Raw genomic sequence first — 20663 nt, forward strand, 5'->3', positions numbered from 1 at the left:
CAGTGTGCAAACTAGGAAATGTCCAAGTGCAATAGTGCAGTGTCCATGCTGTTCATAACGGTTGTTACATAAATTTTGCCTCAAGGGCCTTCTGACTGCCTTGACCCATTTCAGGTTTGTTTTGTGTTGTGTTTTTGTATGGAACTTGATTTTATTTTCTTCTTTTATTGTTCTACTACTCAACGGAAGGCTGTTCCTCGAATTTGTCTTTATTTCATGTTGTGTAAAGCATTAACAGATCAAGATCGGAGTTAATGTTTCTAATTTATTTTGCTTGTGCCTTTGATGCTTCTGTTTTTCTGATTGTAGCTGCCAACAACTTGAGTGAGAAGTTGGGTTTATTCATAATTTTTGAGATGAGTTGGTTGAAGTACACTTTTTATGTCACTCTCCTGTGAGTGAATAAAAAATTCACTGTTCAATTAGGCATTTCATAAGCTCATAACATTTTGGCAAATATTTTTAGGAATTGTTGAAAACTTCAAAACATCCTCTGTGTACTTGTTAGCCTTTCAAAGTTTCTTTGATACCCATAAGCCAGGAAGCCAGCAACCAAAAAGTGGGGAGTGTAAGGAACACTCTGCTTCTAGTACTTTGGTTCTGCAGGTTAAATTAACTGAAGGAAGCCTTTTTTAGCACTTGGTTTATTCTGCTTGGTTTCAAAGATCTGAATGTATTTTATTATGTTTTAGGACATTTTCTGATAGAAGTTAAGGCATTAAATCAATTACCGGAGGAGATAAAACAAGGAATACATTGGCTTAGGAAATAACTGATGTTAAATGTTAATTTAAGAGTCTCTAATGACTGTTGTGGTTGTTTTTAAGATGTAATACAAATACCAATTATTTTAATTGAATGTAAACTCATTGGAACAAATGTGCTGTGTTTTTTCTTAGTTGAGACAGAGTTAAAGGAATATATTTATAATAATATTATTTAGATGAGACTTTAATAGTTTGTTAGACACTCACTTAGATCATGTTTAAGGATTGTAAATGTATACTGTGTAGACTTGGTTTCCGAGTCTCCCTGGAACGTGTTTGTCTGCTGTGAATGTAAATGGGGCAGTCAGAACAGCCAGAGCACTCTCTGCTGCAGCCTTAGGCTGAGGTTCTGGTTTCCCTGATTGTCCATCTAGCCCTTCCTCACAAGCCTTTGCAACTCTACCCACTTTGAAGTTGAAAGCTGGGTGTATTTGACCTTTTTGACCTTCCACAATTGGGATTCCATGACTGACTAAAAAATGGGGGGATGACAATTATAGCTTATAGCTCTAAAATTAATTTAAAAACAAAAATCCAGCCAGTTCTCTCTGCCTGCATCTTGTGTGAATGTTCTTTTATTTTGATAGCCTTTGATAAATTAAATATTAGGAGTTTCATTTTTCTCTTTTTTTTCAGTTTTGCCGTATTACTGTGGAAAAGAAACTTATTATAAAAACTCATAAGCAGTAGACACTGTGGCAGAATAAGGAATATGGTGGCTATTGTCACCACCCGTTAAGGAGTGGAAGTTATTGACAAAGGAGCTGTTTAGAAGATTGTCCTGATTTTGGCTGAGATAGCTGATTTTCCTCTCAGTAGTTGCTGTGTTTTGAATTTAGTAGAAGAATGTGGGTAACACTGATGTTTTCAGTTGTTGCTACAAAATCAAGGACTTTTCCCAGTTTCTCGTATCCAGCTGATGAGCAGGTACGCAGGAGCTGGGAGGGAGCACAGCCAGGCAGACAGGCCGAGCTGGCCAATGGAAATATTCCATACCATAAACATCACTCTCAGTTTATTAATGGGGGTTGGCTGGGGTCAGGAAGCTATTGGCTCTTCTTGGTTTCCATGAGTTTTTTTGAATCCTCTCATGGCCAGGAGTTTGAACTTTTTTATTTTTTTCAGGCTGCAAATTGGTCCTTGAGTGGTGAGAAAAAAATTGTGTATCGTTTGTTTTGCATATTCATTATTATAATTGTTATTATCAGTAATGGTAGTACTTTGCTGTCGTATTCAGCTTCTTTATCTCAGCCCATGAGCTTCCCCTTTTGTCCATTTCTCCTCATCATCCAGCTGGAGGGGAAGGAGAGAAGTGAGCAAGCGGCTGTCTAATGCTTAGTTGCTGGCTGCGGGGTTAAACTACAACAAAGATAAAGAAAGGATCGGGCCCATAACAAAGTAGTAAACACAACAGAACACTGCATTCAAGTTTGCTACAGCTGTGAAATAGTCTGGATTTGAGCCAGCTCTGTTTTTCCCTTGTATGATCAATCTTAGCCCCTGTGGGGTGTATCCTCTGAGAAGGCACTGAAATGCAAACAGTAGCACTGGTAACATAACCTGAGGTCAGTCCTTGCCAAAGTAAATTATTGGAATATTGAAATGAAAAATGGAGGAAAACTCAGGCTGTAGTGGTCCTGAATTGCAGTCTGGTTGGCTGAAGACACAGTTGTTATTCTGGTTGTTTTCACAGGTTTTAGCACTGACTCTGGCCCTCTTTGAGAGGGAAGACTACAGTGGAAAGAAGTCTTTTTGGCAACTAATATTAATACTCAGTGTGGTTTCCTGGGTGACAGTTTTACTTCATACTTTTTAAATAATGCCTATTTTATCAAAAAAAGTGGCCTGCATCTAAAAAAAGGAAAATCAAAAAGCAATGCAATGTGTATATGAATTTACTGTAGGAGAGAAGTAACACTCAGAATAACCCACTGAGTGTGCTAAAAAATGCTTTAGGACCAGCATGGATCTAAAAAGCTTAATGCTTTATTCATCTTCTGGTGAACACAGTTAGTACTGCAGAGAGAAGTGGTCGACTTCGTATTACACTTTTTATGTGTATGCTTGTAGCACTAGAAGGCAGTGGAGTTTGGGAGAAATTTTTGGAGACAGGTTTTGGAGAAGTAAGCTTGAGGATCTTGGTTTATCTCACACACAGATGTGCTCAGGTGCACAGACATAGCCACCTCCTGCCACTCACAACAGCTCTAATTCCAGCATCCACTAACTCCTGTGTATGCCATATATTGCTGCTGTGAAAGTTTTATGTTTTAGAGCACAGTGCTGTGTGACAGTGCGATTGAGAAAATGTAATAAAAATGAATTTTCATTACATGGGGAGGGCATGTGTTATATCAGATTTTTTTCTGTCAAAGGCCTAAGGTGTGTTTTTTCTCTATTCACACGTCCTCTGTTCTACCTTATTCTTTTTCTCTATGTAGGTCTCTATAGGAGCCCGCTTTAGCTTTCATCATATCACTCTCTTAATACACCTCAGGCCAATCTAAGTGCTGTGCGTTTTCTCAGTTGAGTTAGGATGTGGTGTCATTATGATCGAACTTTATTAGGAAGTGCAGTGAGAGGATGAGAAAGACTTTCCTGAATGCAGCGCTCTTGCCTGGTGCTGTTGCTGCGTTCTTGCAGTTCATAGCCTACTAAAAGTTGGCTGGTGGCATATGTGATCGTGTCAACATCATCTTAATCTACTAGTAAAATTGTTACAGCTATGCATATATGTTTTTCTCATCTGCCATTGCCACCAGTGGAACATCTGATTTTCAAATATGTGTGACAGCATAAGTAGAAGAAAGAGTGCATACTGATGGCAAAGTTGAACCTGCAGTACAAGTTAGTCACAGAGCCCATCCTGCAAATGTGGATGAACGCATTTCAGGTTGATGCACATAAATGTTTCAGTTGATGCTAAAATGATGACTTATGTGTTGTTTTTCACCAAAGCTTGCGCCAGGGTTTCTAAAATGGGCAGAGTGGTACAGAAATGCAAGGAGATTGATGTGAAAAGCACTTACAGGGTAACTATCTGGCTAACCACATTTTCAAACTTTTTGATGATTGCTTAAATTCAGTATTCCTCTTAATAGTCACCACATAAGGTAGAGTCTTACAGTATGTTTTGCTCTTTGACAGGCTTCACAGTGGCAGATAACTGAAGATGTCCCAGAGCTGTGCTGCTATTGTTAATACCAGTTCAGAAAACAGGAATCATGAATAAATAGCAACTACAGTTGAATTCTGAAAAAAGACAGATTGTCTCATTCCAAGGTCTCTAACACCAAGTGACATACATGATCATGTTGGTTTTGTTTTTAAAGAGGGCGAGGGAATCTCTGACAGTTCATATTCTTAGGATTCTGTAATATTTTTTTCCCTCAAAGTAATACAATTACTTGACCAGGAGAGAACATCTGTCGAGGAAAAAAGAGGCACTGATGGAAGCAGGGAAGGCTTGCAAGTCCGTTCTTGCTGCTTTTACTTCTAGTTTTATTTCATGTTAAAGAATCTTGTGGGTATTTTCAGACACAACTGGATTATGGCTCAGCTTTGTATTTTAAAATGGTTCCCTGCAGTGGTGAGAAGTGTTTACCTGTTTTATCATATCAGAGGCAATAACTGATAAGACCGTGCAGCATGTCTGCCTAGCTGCATGCAGGGAATAACTTGTCTTTCTGCTCTGCTGACTCAGCTTATTTACTCAATTATGTTATTTGAAGGAGAAAGAGGGGTTTCTTTAATAAAGAGCTACTTCGGCAAGCAGAGCTCACTTACACGTTTGTAGATTGCATATAGTGGTGTGATGGAGACATTTGGTGGATGTTTGTGAATGACAGTTGGCTAAAAGCTGCTGTCTGCGCATCCTTTAAGGTGTGGGTTCTGGAGCAGGGAGCTCTGTGGGGGAGTCAGGGGGGTGGAGGGGGTGGAAAAGTATAGCTTGCAAAATGTACTTGAAAAATGAAATGGAGCAAACTTAAGAAACAGGAAGCAGAGGCAGATGGGGAGCACCGAGAAGGCAGTTATCAATGTCTTGACTTGGAAGTATGTGAAGCAGAATACCATGGCAAGGGAGGACTGCGTCTGAAATGTGAAAATGAGTTTGCTAGAGAGGTTGTGTAGAGAACAGTGGCTCTCAAGTGTATGAAAAATTTTAGAAAACGGTTCCTATAATCGGAAAGTTTGGCTGCTCCTTCTTTGTGAGTAGACCTGACTGAACATCAAAAAACATTGAAGCCTCTTTGTATGACCCTTTGCTAATAATGGTCATAAAAAATGGAGGGAGGTAGGGAGTGTGTCAAGACATGTATTCCTTTTTATTTATTTATGGTCACTGGAATACTTCATTGTCTGTATAGACCTCTTTCTGTCAGTACCAGCATATTTAGGCATCATTCTTTCTCAGTTGGTACAGGAGTTAAGTATTTTTCGCTTATCAGGCCATCAGAATTCAGGGGAGCAAAGTGAGTCGTTCTATTTGTTTAAAAACAGACAAACAAAAACACCCCACCAAAAACAAATAGGCGAAGGACAATGTTCCTAGGGGATTAAGTACTGCCTTCATCTACTTAATTATGAAGGATATAAACAAAAGTATTTGCATGGAAAGTACCAAGTGCAAACACACTGACAATGATTGGTTTCAGTCATAAAATCCTCTTAGATGGTGCAGCTAAAATCCAGTGTTGTTATTTGGTCTTGTTTTCAGGTACTTCCTGAAAACTGACACTGACTCTGTCATGAAAAATGCCTTTTTGATAAAAACACGATGGCAATGGCTTTGCCTACAAATCTGTCCTGAAGTGTCCTGTTCTTCTTGCTTATTCTCCCTCTTCTTTTCTACCAGTTGTTTTCATCTGACTGCTGTATTTTAATTGGAAGAAAATAGTGCTACTCTATACAAATATATTTAACCCGAAGCTTATATGATGACACCATAACATGAGGTATTATATTCAGGTGGAAGTCACTGTAAAGCAATACATTAGTTTTCTTCCATTATGGTTATTTAAAGTAAAACCAAGCATAAACAGCAATGTCTTTGCTATGAACTAGTCTGACCCTTGATTCGGAGTTACGTCTGTTTGTGGTTGCTGTGTGAATCTGCTTTTGTCTTTTTCTCTGTTTGATCAGTTCTTCAGAAATCTTTTAAAACCATTATCTTGTAAGCTGGTTTTAAAATGTTTTTGTCATTTTATTCCTAGATATACATGCATACATTGACTTCAGAAACAAAATACTATGTTCCAAAAATATGGAATGATATCTTCCATGAAGCAGGTTTCTTTATGAAGGACTTTGATACTTTGAATAGATTATTTTACTTGAACCCCAGATTTGAATTGTACTGACTTTCAAGCTGAAGCTGCTTCTGTACTATATTTGCTGCAATAAATTTTACCAACTTCAAAGATAAAAGGGGGGGAAACCCTGCCTCTACTCAGATAAAGCTATCCTTTCCATGGATAAAAAGTTGCTTTATAGCTCCTGTGTTTATCAGATTGGACTTAAGTTCAGATTCAGCAGAACTAAAGAAACTTACTTATTTTCTCAAAAAAATGTTTATCTTTATTTAATAGCCAGGATGAAATGCCTGTAAGAGATTACAGGCTAATGGAAAAATAGATAGGAGCTATGATTGTGCCAGCCTCATGTTCTGGAGTGCTTTAATCTTTCTGAAGCTTGACTTCTAATTTGAGAATGCTTAAGCAGCTTTAATTCCTAATATTAAAAAAAATTAAATTCTTAATGCCTATTTCTTCTTATTAAGAAGAGTAAATGCGTATGGCTTAGCAATTCCCAGGCCTATTTGAAAATTAATGGGGTGAGAAGAATAAGTACTTTGAAAGTAAAGAATTCAGGGTGTTGTCAGAGAAATTTCTGGGAGGCAAGTAGACCTTAGACTTCAGCTTCAGTACTCGCTTTCCGATTTCCAACCTGCTGATTAAGCAGTCTTCTTTGATGAACAGTTTCTTACAGCTGATAGTCTAAAGCAAGATTCATGCTTGAAGTTAGGATATGCTAAAATAAGTCTCTCAAGCTCAGTATCTTAGCACATGTAGATGTGTGTTTGTGTGCAAATGTGTGTGTCTTTCTGATAATTTGTGCGATTTTTAAGTAACGACAGGCAGTTCATCTCTGTATATGAACACAGTTCTTGGTTTCAGTGCTATAGTCAGAATACAATTTCTTACATTACCTCTAAACCCATGAGTATATTGACTAAACTGTTGAAGCACTACAGAAGTGTGTAACTGGACTTTTAACTACCCTCTGGCACTGTGCTTAAAGTGGAACTTTTGCCTTTTTTAAAAAAGAGTAAGGGTTGTTTTTTTTTTTTTTTTAGAAATTAAGTACAATGTCAGCCTTGGAAAAGAGTAAAATGGATCCCAGCAGAAGGGAAGGGAATTGAAGGGAAGACACAAGCGTCTTGTATATGCAATATGCTATTTGGATTTAAGCTTTGCCCAGTGGCTATCCCAGCGATTTTTGTTTTTTGTTTTTTTTTTAATTGTCCTGTTTGTAACCCACATAGAGTAATAAGTATTACTAGTATGGAAGTTTTGGTTTGTGGGATAATCCTTGCATTTCATTGTTTAAAACAAACAAAAATTGCAGATAGCAAATTCAACAAGATAGTGTAAGCAGCTGTCGTGAGACGTGGCTACCTGCAACTTAATTTAGCTGGAATCAGAATCTCAGTTGGATACTACTACCTGTTCATAATTTGTTGAACATTTGTAAATAATTACTAGGAGACTGTCAGCGCCATAAACTTTTTCTGAGAGCAGCTAATGTTATTCAAAGGACTTGAAGTGTGCCCTCTCCCTTCTTTCACCTACTGTTCCTTCTGATTCTGCACAGCTGGAATCCAATGCCTGCAGTGAGGTAGCAAAGCCTTAGCAGGGAATTGAAGCCAGCAGTCAGGACAGATGTTAAGCCTCCTGTTTAAAGTGTCAGCCTGCATCTCGTGCATGTCCTCTTAGTTGGCCAGGCAGAGGCAAAGAGGGTCGGCACTGAGGTGATAGGCAACAGCTGGAACACTGTTGTGGAGAGGAGTAGGAAAGGTGTTAAAGGTTCAGAAAAATCTGTGAGATTTGGGTGCTCAGGGGCTGCGACAGCCTCAAGAGCTCTCTGAACAGAAGTCCAGTGCCAAACTACAAGTATCTGTAGCAGGATGGTGGTATGAAGAGGAGGTGTAAGGATGAATGGGTAGAAGGATTAACAGCTTGGTGTTAGCCATGTTTAGCTTGTGCTGACTCTCAGTTCATTAGAAAATTCCTGTGATGAAAACATCTGACACGAAATATAGTTGTTACCAGATACAGCAGATAAAGTCAAATTTTGAAATGTAATTAGGAAGGATGATCTTGTAAGTGCATGCACATATTTCACTTTGCAATTTGAAGAAAAGAAATTAGTCTTATAAAACAGTTCTTAAAAGAAAGAATTGATTCAGCAATTCTATTTCCCTGAAGTCTGTCAAGGGGCTTTAAACTGCAGCTTTGTTAAAAGCCTGTATAGAGATATTATATCACTAAATGTACCATTTAGGCAGATCCGGACATACTAGGTCAAAGAAAAGCAAAGATGTTTGTAAAATTCAGAGTTTAAGGTTTCTCCTTATTTTCAGCCCAGTTAAAGGAATAAAAAGCTTGTCCTGGTTATCAAAACCTATTCACAGGACAGATAATGTCTACCTGTGGAGCACTTCTCATGGCTTTATACTTTTAAATAAGGAGAAAATGTTTTTGTATCAGAATAGGTGAATTTTGACTTGCTTCTTTTGTGCTGTAGACTTCATGCTTTCCTATTAAATTTTTATTCTTTCCTGAGGCATTCATCACATCTGCTGAATTAGACAAGAATTGTATAAATAAAAGTAGAGAGTGGTTGTGTAATTGGAGTGCGTCATAATGTGTTTCTCCAGAAGAGTTAATTCAGCTCATCTTGGCCAGCTTCACTTATAATGCCTGCTTTTCCTACTTGAGTGTTTATTGTTACCTGTAATTGTCTGACCCTGCTTCAAGGACTGAACTCTTTTTGCAGCAGACGCACTTCCCTTCCCTCCTCAGTGTTGCTCCACAAATGTTCTCCTGAGGGAGAAGCTGTCACCTGAGGAGAGTGTAGCAATGTCTGCCAGTTGTAGTCATCAGGCAGATTAAGCTGTCTCGGGCAAACGTGCATTTATGTAATGGCTGCTCTTTCTATCTTGTTACCTTTCTTGGATATTGCAGACTTGTCTGGTATGAACACTCTAGACATGGACTACTGAATTCATTTGATAAGTCTGAAGTTTATCAGAAGAGTTTGACTTTGCTCTTCTCCTCCTCCTCCTCCCTTTTGATGCAGTTCACTTGCTTGGACTCCTCTTGGGGAAATCCAGCTGCTCAACTTGGAGGTGGCTTTAGGCAGCAACTGGGAGTTGGCCATGTCCTCTGTTATTTTTATGGAAATGGGTCTCACTTGAGTATTGGCTATTCTGTTGAAACAAATAACACGTTATCCAGAAAATCAAGCATTTTTCTGATTATAAAGCATCATGACTTCTATTATTCTGAATAATACTTGGGAGAAAATTATGTGCTGAGACTACCAATTTGTAAGTTCTTTTGTTTTGAATACTATCATGTACAACGGAAACGGCAGTTTGGTAGGCAAATATATTCACTGAAGTACAATTACTGATTTTGTTTCTAATTTTGAGTGCTTTTTGATAACCTGCTGCTTTACAGGGAAGGTATTTCTAACTGCAGAAGGACTGTCTAAGAAGTCCTATTTCTGTGACATAACTCAGGAAAATATGTGTGTGCCTCTCTGTTCTCTCTAGCATGTTCTCTGAACTTGGAATAGTCCTCAGATTGATGAGAAACTAATATGTTCAGAAACCACAACAAAAACTACAGCTAACAACAGTCAGTTGGGCTGATGCTAATTAGTGATGCCTCCATTTCGTTCAGTGTTACTCCTGTTTTCGTGAATTTTTTTCATGGGCTATAAGCACATAGTGTCTTGAATTGGTGTGATCACTGCCATCTAAAACAAGGTGACAGAAATGGAATATTTTTTCAAAACAGAAAATTTGCTGCTGTGATACTCTTAGAAAGACCTGTATTTTGACTGCACTGAATAGACTCATTCTCAAAGGTACAACACAATAGTGTTCTATTTGTTCATTCTTTTTATTTTTCTACTTTCTGTAGTCCATCTCTGTATGCTTGTGCTCGGGCTCTGAACAACTGCAGAGTGCACAAGCATATCTTCATGATGAAATAGTTGGCTGTTTCATTGATATAGGTCATCTTCCTCAAGAGTAAGACACCAAAGCAGTCTGAAGTTCTTTCAGAAGATGCTCCCTGTGATGAATCCTAGTTACTCCGTTTGTTCCCATCTCCTGACATGCCAGAATAACTCACTAGAAACAGCTGTGGACTTAGTTATAACAACTTTTGCCTCTATTTGACCTCCTGCTCAACAGGAACACAATGGTTACACAAGACAAACCAGTTCTGACTAAGCTCCATAAATGTATCTTTGATGTACATAACTCTTGGAGTAAGTTGAGTTCCATAATGGTTTTGGGTTTTTCTGGCATATATAACCAGCCTGTTAACTCTCTATCTGCTGGATTAAAGCATAATGACAACAAGCTGATTTAAAATTTACCTGTGAATTTTCAGATTGAAGCAATGGCAACAGCAGAAAAAAAGAGTTCTTGCTACAGAAGACTATAAATAAGTGTAACTTATTAACTCCTTAACACCATGGTGCATGCTAAGGTGTTTTTAATTGCATACTGTGTGAAAGTTTTAAAAAATAATAACTTTCAACATTTAATTGAAGTGATATGAGGACCTTTTAGTGCAGATACAATTCTGGAAATTCCACCAGGGTAGCTGAGAGATTAAAGAAAAGCGTCTCATGGTTGCATATGTGATAATATGAAAAGTGACAGTAGCAGTCCTTTAACTTTTTGGATCTTCAAACAGGTTTTGCAAACCTGGTGTTCCCAAGGACAAAAGCCTAGGGCAAGCTGCAGATCTTTTTGCCTGTTGCTTGTAAAGAATCTGAGTTTGACCCTCTTGAACAAGCTGGAGGTTTCCCTCATGCTTTATTTTGAACGAGTCGAGCTAGTTCTTTTGGGTGAAAGTGTATTTGTGATGGCACTTAAAAGTTTCAGCGGTATCAACCAACCTCGGAAGGAAGGTGGAGACACAGCTTCAAACATTTCACAACTCTCTTATAGTGACTGTATTTTATTTTTCCTGTTGCAGTTCAAAGATTTGTATGTGTTGGTAATTAATGAAAATACAGGATTTCTACATTCTGTTATTCACAAAAACAAGGAGGGTTAATTTTTTTTTTCCTTGATTTAGATGTGCATGAACTTTTAAGAATGTAAAGTGAAGAAATGCTAGCACTTAGGAATATTTCTGATATAATTCACAATGAAGTCTCTCTTATCAAAAACAATTTAAGTAGCATCAAACTCGTTGCTGGAGCACTACCAGGTGTGTGGTGGTGTGTGTTGTGTCATCAGCTGTCCCATCCCCTAAAACTAAGGAACAACTATTCTGGGTTATAATACAGGACTGTTTCTTACATTTCTGGTGTCCTGATTTGTGCCTAGTCTTTGAGCTGGGGTAGTACCTGGTGTTTAGATAGCTCTGTATCTTACAGAGGCATGCCTGCAGCTTCTGCTCCAAGTCTTCAATTGCTACCCTTCTTTCTCACTCCAAGCATGAGGCCTTTCAGCTTCTCCTTTCAGAGAGCACTTTCTAGCCAATTTCCTTCATTTCTGATGCTGAGAAACATTCTGTGAGTTTTGTGACCCCCTCAGCCACAGTGAATAATTCATTAACAAATCAAAAACTTAAATAGTTTGCACAGATTGTCAAACAATTTGATTTTTTAACAATTTCAACAGAAAATAGGGCTATAATTGGCAGATAGGCATTTGGTGCTGCTCTGGAGCTTTTCTGTGTCAATAGTTCAACTCAGACTACTTTGGAGTTATAAGGAAAAGATCTGTTTCTGTCTAACTGGGTTGTTACGCTTTGAGGTTTTCAAATAAGTAGAAGTTTCAAAGAACACCATGTCTCTAATTCTGTCCCCTCTAATATAATTATTTTCTTCTTTTAAAGTCTAGGGATTCCATCAAGTTGGATGACCTGAAGGCAGAGTTGTCACCACGAATTTCAGCAGAAGATCTGATTGATTTGTGTGAGTTGACAGGACCAAGTCATTCCAAAACACCTGTAAAGAAAACAAAGTCTAGCAAGCCAAAGCTGCTGGTGGTGGACATTCGTAACAGCGAAGAGTATCCTTCAGATCTGAGTGCCAGACTTGCCAAATCATGCTTGTAACAATTAATTCCTCCTTGTCTGCAGGCAGTGAGATGTTAGAATGGTAAATAATGGAAAGGGATGTGGTTGAGGTACAGTGGAAGGACAAAAGGAAGATTATTTTTTGTTGTTGTTGGGGTTTTTTGTGTTGTTTTTTGTTTTGTCGTGGAAAGGCCTCGTTTGCAGAGAAGAGGACAAACGTAGTTTTGCCTTTCTATTTAAAGGTGTGGTTCTGGTGAAACCACTTTGTACTAGTAGCATGAGTGCTTTAATGCTACTTTTTTTATGACATGTTGTCAACAGACCTTCCCCATTTAATATGACAAATATTTTGGAAGGGTGTGAGGCTTTCCAATTAAGTGGAAGGGAGATAGAGAAGAGTTCATAGCTCATGTGCTTTGCCAGTCCCTCAGTGGTAAATCAGTTCCTATTGAGTGCCTCCTTGCTCCTGTCAGATAATGCAGCCATATGGCTGCCCTTTACGTCCTCTAGTTAGCTTATAATCAGAAAACTCTTAAAGGTATCTGGAAGCTATATTTTTGTAAGGGTTGCTACCCTGTCTACACATTACTCATTTGTTCTTTTTCAAATCCATAGCTCTTTGCGTGTAGAGTATTTTTATTGTTTTTCTCAAGTAGTGTAGTTGCAGGGCTGTGTTTATTTGGATTTTGGAAGGGGGAGTCCCTCTGACAGATGTGCTTTGCCCGGAACGCATATCTTTGTCAACATCCATCTAAAAGTGGAAGTATTGGCAATATTTTATTTGAGGTAACTCTTAACGTTATACCGAGTATTTGGGAATATATTTGTTACTGATTTGTATCATTTTTTAAAGTATTGCTCCTTCCATAATAGCAAACATGATGTAGATAGTTGGTTTTGCAGTAGAGGTACTCTTAGCTTTCTGAGTCACAAGCTGTAATTCTTAATGGGCAAACAATACTTAATAGAAAAATAACGAAAGAATCATGAGTTTTATCCACCTTTTACTCTGAGAAAGGAGGATCACTGCTTTTACATTGTGTCTGGCTTGTTCTTAAATATCTCCAATGACAGAGATTCAATAGGCTCCATGTTTACCGATCTTTACCATTAGAGAAGACGTTCCAGTGTCTAACAAATGCTACTAACATACTGCATGCATATTAGAAAAGTGTAAGTTCTAGACGTCTAAATGAATGGTGGATCAATGCCAATATTTGGGCTAAAATATGTAGTAAAAATTTAGATAAATTTTTTCATCTAGTTTGAAAAATACCACTTTAGAGGTATTTTGTCTATTAAAGATTTAGCAATATTTATGACAAAGTATGGTGAAGTAGAAAAATAGATATTATTTTTACTTTGTAGATGTAAATTTATTATGTACATAGTAAACAGAATAGTATAATTGGACTATTCTAAATTAAAACTGTTATTTTCAAGGAATTATAATCTTATTGTATGCCAGACTTGAACATCTAATATGATCTGCTGTGTAGATAAAACAGAATGGTCCAAGGAACACAAAAAAAGTAATTTTTATTTTGCTTGCATGTATTAATTTTATGCAGCAGTTAAGGATTCCAGTTAAGTAGAGATTCATGTGTCTGAGTAGTTTGAGTTTTTGTTTTCTGGACTCCAGTGGCTTCTTTATTCCTGGATCTAGATTGTTGAAAATGTGGTCATCTTTATTCAGAAAACAGTAAAAATGCAGGCTATTTTCTGAGAGATAATTTCTTCATTAAGAGATAATACTTTTTAGACTCCATTTTAAAAGAGAAGTCCCTGGAATTAAAAGCTATAAAAGGTTATTTTACTGCATAGAAAGCTTTGATACTACTGAGTCAAATAATGTTTGTATTTCTACATGCATCATTCTGTTATTGTTTATGATACTTCCTAGTAATTATCAAGAAGAACACAGAAGCAGAGCAAGTAATATAAAATGCCTAGACTACAATCATTGCACTGAAAGGCTATTATCTGTGTACAGTAATCAATTTATTTATATTGTAATCAGGATGAAAGGAAAGGTGTTTGCTTAAATGTTTCTATAGCTTTCCTAATAGTTTGATAATAGGTTCTACTCTACTGTCGTGCTAATCCTATTCTACTGTAGCAGAGTGGATTCAAAATTTTAATTATTCTAAAGTCATGTGACTGCTGTGAAGTAAGTGGTTTTATGAGGCTTTCTTTCCTATTACAAAATTTTAATCAGACTTTCCATTTATGTTTCTTGAATGAAGAGGCATGCTGGAGAGAGAAAATCTCCATAGCTTGAACAGTGCACTGTAATCGCTGCTGCTGTTTCAATCTGGTTGGTGTTTATGGTAGACTAAACTGTACTGTCCTTTAAATAATGAGGGGACTTAAAACCTAATACCTATCTGGTATTAGGAGGTAGAGAATGTCGTTATTAAAAAGGCAGCCTGGTAGCAGTAAAATTACCCCTTGACTGAGTTGGCTTTTGTATATCAGTTGTAGAAGAAAACATACGGCATATAGAAAGCTATGAAACTGTCAGCAGTTCTGAATATACGTGGGAAACCATTGGAATGCTGTATTCAGTGGCCTGTTCATTCTCACAGTAAGGAAACACTCTTTGTATTTGTCACAAGATTTCAACAAACTGTACAATAGGATCAGGCAGTGTGTGTGTTACTGTTGCATGTGTTTTAAAATGTGACAGACCACTGGGAGGTGTTTCAAAAATATGATCATTTCTTATGTTTTGTTGTTAGTCTTCCTCATGGTCTATGCCTGTCATGCTAAACTTCACTCTCACTATGTTTTCAGTGTGATTTGAAAAAAGCGTAAGAACCCTTTCAATAAGTATCAAACATGCTTCATATGTCATACTAGGATGCACTTGAAAGCGAAGGCATTGCTTTGTAATGAGGCTCATGTTGCAAGGCCAAGAGCTACTAACCATTTTTCCCAATGGACAGCTTTGTAACAGAAGACTTTGTAATGAGAAGGGAGTATACTCAAAGCAGTGTCTCTGCTGGCCAGCAATTCGTCTAAGGCTTGATTCATTAAGCAAGTTAGCAGAAATACTGGCAGTCTTCCATTCCTGTTATGAAAGTTATAGCTGCATACTTATGGTCTCTCAGTCTGTAGCACAAAATCTTGGCCTGTTTTGTCAACTGTCTTAGTACTGGAATGCTTAAGATGGTCACTTAAGATTCAGGAGAATGTGAATGACAGGAAATACAATTTGGATTTATCTAGTTTGGTCCTAACGTTGATATGAAATGTATTTTTTTAAAAAAAGATTAGGTCAAGTTTCTCTGAGCAGTTAAGCATACTCAGTGGCATAAGTGTGAGCAACTAAATCTGCCCAAAGTCATTTTTGTTGAAATGATGATAGTTTCAGAACTTTTACCCTGGTTAGGCGCAATGAGAGCGATGTGGTTATAAGTGGGGTTGGAGAAAGGGGGTTGGCACAGATTAGTGAAGGAGATGTGTCAATTTTCCCCTTTAACATAGAAACAGACAACATTAACAAACAGTACGTGATCATCTTTTGTTCTTTCAAGTGCTTTTATATAGCTATATTTTTCAACAATGACGATCATAAAGCTGAAACTGTTACATAAAACACAAGAATGCTGATATTAACTTAAGTCAATTAAATCTTACCTCCATTTAAGGCAGCTCCTTTATTCAAAAGGATCCTGGGATTTAATTATAAATTAAATTGGCTCTCTGCAAGTACGGTAATAAAGAGTGACCAATCTGGATATTTGACATTGTGTATATTTTTGCAGAACTGTGCTGTTTCTCATATCTTAGAAAGCTATTCTTGTTTATTGTTGGGGAAGGGGAGTGTTTCAGGCATGTGTGTACAGTCTATGAAAGTAATTCAGAGGTTTGTATTGGTCATGGCGCACTTTCAGCTTCATAAGAAGCTAGGTAGTAGTGGTCCAACTTAATTCTTATTGAAGAGACATTCAATATTTGTTCATAAAATCTCATTGAATGATCATCCTTTGAAAGTGAAGCTAACTATGTCTCAGAGTTGCTGGCACTTGTATGTTGTTTGCTTTTGAATACCCAGTATACACTTGCTGTTGGTAGGACTGCAGATAATATACATGATGCTCGTTGTCTGGGAATCTGAGTGCATGTACAATAGAACTTCAGTTTGGATCAAAATTGTAGGGGGCTTGCAGGAGTTGGCAGGAGGTTTAAGAAAATTTTACAATAATCCCTATTTAGTTTTGGTCCTGGTTGTACTTCATTCGTTTTGCCTAAAACTCCTCTGGAAGAGGTGCTCCAGCTGCTTATTGATATTTGGTTCCTGTTATCAGACTAGAGCTGATTTAAAGTAAAATCCATGAAAATGTGTATACTGTGGATATTCAGTGCTTAGCACCAAGTGTTTCATTTAGCATATCCGTTTCTGTAGTGATAAGTTATGTCCTTTATGAAATAAACAACTCTCCGTTCTATCCTTTTCTTCTATGTAGTGTCAGAAGTTGCTTTCTCCATATGAGTAAATTGTAAATGACGTTTGTCAAAATATACTAGCAGAAAAGACCAACACTGTTGCATCACGACAGCCAGGATGAAGAGCAGGTTCATCCTACAGCTGTGTGTGTACCACCGTTTTCTCTGCCTTTCACATGTCCTTAACTGATCTTCCCAAGCTTTAATCGTGGCCACATTTCTGGCAGCATCAATATCCCATTTGCATCAGCATTTACTGCCGAAGGGGATCTCGTCCAGGGCCCAGCAACTGCCACGCTCCAGAGCTTTAAAGGAAGAGTTGTGGTGATTGTAGGAAATGCAGTGAAGAACACAGCTGCTGTAAGTATATTGCTCTAACACATGTATTTATACTTAGAAATACATCAATGACATGAATGCAGACAGTAGTAAATAAATGCTAGAGTCTGGATAATTCAGAGTAGTAACTGGGTATGATGGCAGGATTTGAGGGAGTTTTGTTGTTGATACCTGCTTCTAGACAAACACATTTCTCTTCAAGTGATCAACAGCTGAGAAGATTGATGTCTTCAAATGAAATTACTTAACAATACTTTTTAAGCTTTAAAATCTTTGTTTTGTCATATTGTAGAAGTGACATCTGTACTTCTAATGGACCATCAGTAAGATCTAGTTTTCAGAACTGACTTGTGTTCACTTTTTGTGGTGTTAGGAAGCACACACAAGGTAAGTAGGGTGGGGACAAGTATGTTATGAAGTCTAGAGGAACGAAGATATAATTCATATTCCTGCTAATAAAAAACAATGTATAGATTAGTTTTTAAGAATCATTTAGCTCATGCAATTGTGCTCAGTGGAGAATGGTAACTTTCATATATTTTCGTTGTCAGTGCCTTTAACTAGACAGGGAGAATATTGAGGCTTACTTGTTCCTTTTTATAACTAAATATTTGGTGGTGTTATGAACCAGCAGAATAACAAGTAGAAGTATTTCTTTTTGCCATTATTCCTTTCACCTAAAGGAAATTTTTGGTTTGTTTTTTGTTTTTAAAGAAAAAGCTTCTGGGTACAGTATACCTTTAGTTCACCACAGTTTCTTAAGCCTATTTACTCAAAGGGCATGAACTGTAACCCAGATATGACAAGAAGGGCTGTGGACCATTAAAAGGTCTTCGTGTGATGGACAGCAGAAGCATCGGCACGACAAATGTTAAGAGTTTTTTATACATATAGGGAGTTGTAAGTAGCGTGAGAAATGCCTTTCATTAACCAGTGTTTCATCATTTAGAAAATTAACTTGTGATATGTATCATGTCTCCTAAATAGTAACAGAGATGGCATAAAAGAGACTGTACAGTGTATCTCTAATAGTTTCAGTCAATAGATACCTAGGCTGGGTAAGTCCGTGATAAATATTTCAGCATGAAATCAACTTGAATAATCATAGTAGCTCACTAAATGCTGAATGCATAAATTCCCCCTTCAAAGGAACACATGCAAAATGCATAAAATGTTAAGAGCCAAAGGAAGATGATTTAAATGACGTTTTACACATTTGATGGTGGGTTATGCAGCTTTTTTCAACAATTACATTTTAAATCACATCCGAATTTATCTCAGTAAGAGCATAACCATTCACTAACATGCTGAGGAACAGGAAAAAGAAAAGTGCTTTGGTATTCACTAATGAGTATCTTTATGGGAGATAAACCACATACCTACCAAGTCATTTTCTGGGAGTTGTTTTCCAGGACCAGTCAGAAATGTTTTATCTGAAACAAAGGAACACTGGAAGTATTCTGTCTAAAAGAGAACGAAGAAACAACCTAGAACAAGTGTCTGAAGGAAAGAAAGGCCAGAGGCTTTACAGAATGGGTTGTGGGTTACACCATAGCTAAGATACAGTTTTCTTCTGTAATGCAGTGACAGTTCATATGCAAACTTAAATTTGTTTTAGCATTTAGATGTTTTGTTAAATGAAAATTGGATGTTTCCTTCGCAGTGCAACTGAAGAAAACTTGCAGTGTGCTTAGTAAGTGCAAGTACTTCAGTCATGTGAGAAGGTGCTGCCTTATCCTCAAAGGCAGATGCAGACCTTCTGCAACTGAGACAATGTTTACCCGGTTTACCTGGAATTGTCAATATTATAGCTTTCCATGAAAGAGAAATGCTGCTTTGCCTCTTGATTTTCTTTTAGAGTTCTTGAAAGTCTAACTAAAGATTGTAGAGTTTTAAATAGCAACAAAACACTGGATCGATCAGTTTGACCACAAATTAATTAAATACTGGAGCCTACATACTGGTAGGGACTCACCACCTCTATCACACCCTTAGAGTACATATAAAACAAGCCTTAATTTGACAGTGTTGATAAAACTTAGAACTCCTTGTGGATTATTTTTTAAGGCAAATTTCAGTTTTACTCTGCATGGCTGCATAGAACGATCTGCCACTATTTGTGAACTTAACCAATCCAAAACCGTGTAGCTTGAGGCTTGACAAGAACAATAGCTATTACTTTTAAAATTTTATTAAGTAATCCAATTATATGAAAAATTACAAAAGTGAAAGCATGGAAACAAAAACAATTTTGTCCAAAGAAATGTTGTAAGATGTTCGGCTTAAAATGTATTTTTTTCTAAACAGACTTATGTATTTCCAGCTGAAAAAGAATGAGCCACAAGTTGTACCCTCCACCTTAAAGGAAAATTTTTCGGAAGTGTTCACTGATATTTACTCCATTAAAAATACAGAGATTGGCACTGTTAGATGCTGGTTTAAATTTATGCAGGACCGAGAGAGGTGGGGTTAAGTGTGAAAAAAACAGTGATTATTTATGGGGCTATTTGTAATTAGAAGGTTGAATCTTTCAATTGCGTTTCGTATTAGTAGCCTACTTGGCATCATTTAAATAAATTTTAAAAAGCAAAGTTGAGTGTACTGAACAGACATGTAGAAAAAGCCTTTTTCCCCTTTTCACAGTTCTTTTCTGTTTCTGTCTTTTGTATTTTATTTGGTGCCAGATCATAAAACATTTAAATTGGAAAGAAAATGCTGTCTAGAACTTAGTAGGCGAGAGGGAAAACTGAAAACTTCACCACAGCGCTGTTCCAGCAGGAGGCAAAGGAAGCCAGCAGTGCGCAGACTTCAGTACAGCTCTGGCTCTAGTTGAATGCTTCCTTAGGACAGAATTAAAACATGACAATCCTGCTTGTTAAGCCATTTTATTTATTTTAAAAGTTAAATGAATAGATTGGCTGATGTACAAGAGCCTTACTGAATGTGTCATTAGCAGCATAATGGTATTGTGGGCATCATGTGGTGGTGCTTGGCTCACAGTTCTTCTCTGCAGAATATTCCTTCCTTTAGGCTGTTTCTTCCTTTGTGCCACCCTTCCTTCTCCTAGGAGATTCTGGGCAGTTGTTAACAGAGCAGATACTTGTTTGCCTCTGAAAACAGCAGGAAACATCTACATAAAAGGTATTATGCTGGAGTCAATAAACCAGATTCTATTCCGATTTTTAACTTGCAAATATGTTAAGTGGCAGCATCTCTTAAGTGAGTTAAATTCCCCTTTCCCACATCCATTGATAGAGAAGTACCTTGTAAATTCCAGTATGGGCAAGGGATCATTACAATTAGGAGAAAAATAGTTAAATAGGCAATGAGCGCTCAACTGTAGCGTCTTTTTTTTGGTGCATGGCAGATAGCATGTCTGCTGATATTTGCCACTTTCGAAATCTGAGATAGAGCAAGTGCAAAGGCAGAATGTAGTTAAGCGTATGTAGAAAGGGGATTGGTTTGGTCTTTTTTGGAAGGGTGACATTACTTCGCCTCACCCCCTCCAATCAACTTTGAGGTGCTAAGCCATTATCTGTTTCTGTTTCCAACTTTGTGTCTGTGTTACCACAATGTTGACTGAAATTAGAACAGAAGAAATACCTTACCTGATTTTAAATCGTGCTCCCGCAACTCAGTTTTGACAGTGACACACTTCTACTGGCGTGGTGTGGTTGTTTAATACATATATGTTTCCCTGGTGGTTTAATATATGTCTTTTATTGTCAGTTAAATGCTGTAACAGAATAAAGTATACAGGACACTTTAA

General features: G+C 37.4%; 1 protein-coding gene across 7 annotated transcripts in view; it reads left to right on the forward strand.

Annotated features, from left to right (window-relative positions):
- The window catches only part of TBCK (TBC1 domain containing kinase), a 111791-nt gene that overhangs the window by 82083 nt on the left and 9045 nt on the right, over positions 1-20663 (forward strand). For all 7 annotated transcript variants that reach the window (XM_075421384.1, XM_075421381.1, XM_075421385.1 and 4 more), the window contains 2 exons: positions 11921-12096; positions 16756-16915. In XM_075421384.1, the coding sequence (XP_075277499.1) occupies positions 11921-12096; positions 16756-16915 (336 nt within the window). The remainder of the gene's footprint in view (positions 1-11920; positions 12097-16755; positions 16916-20663) is intronic.

This window comes from Opisthocomus hoazin, chromosome 5 (assembly GCF_030867145.1).
Source record: "Opisthocomus hoazin isolate bOpiHoa1 chromosome 5, bOpiHoa1.hap1, whole genome shotgun sequence".
NCBI classification, from domain to species: Eukaryota; Metazoa; Chordata; class Aves; order Opisthocomiformes; family Opisthocomidae; genus Opisthocomus; species Opisthocomus hoazin.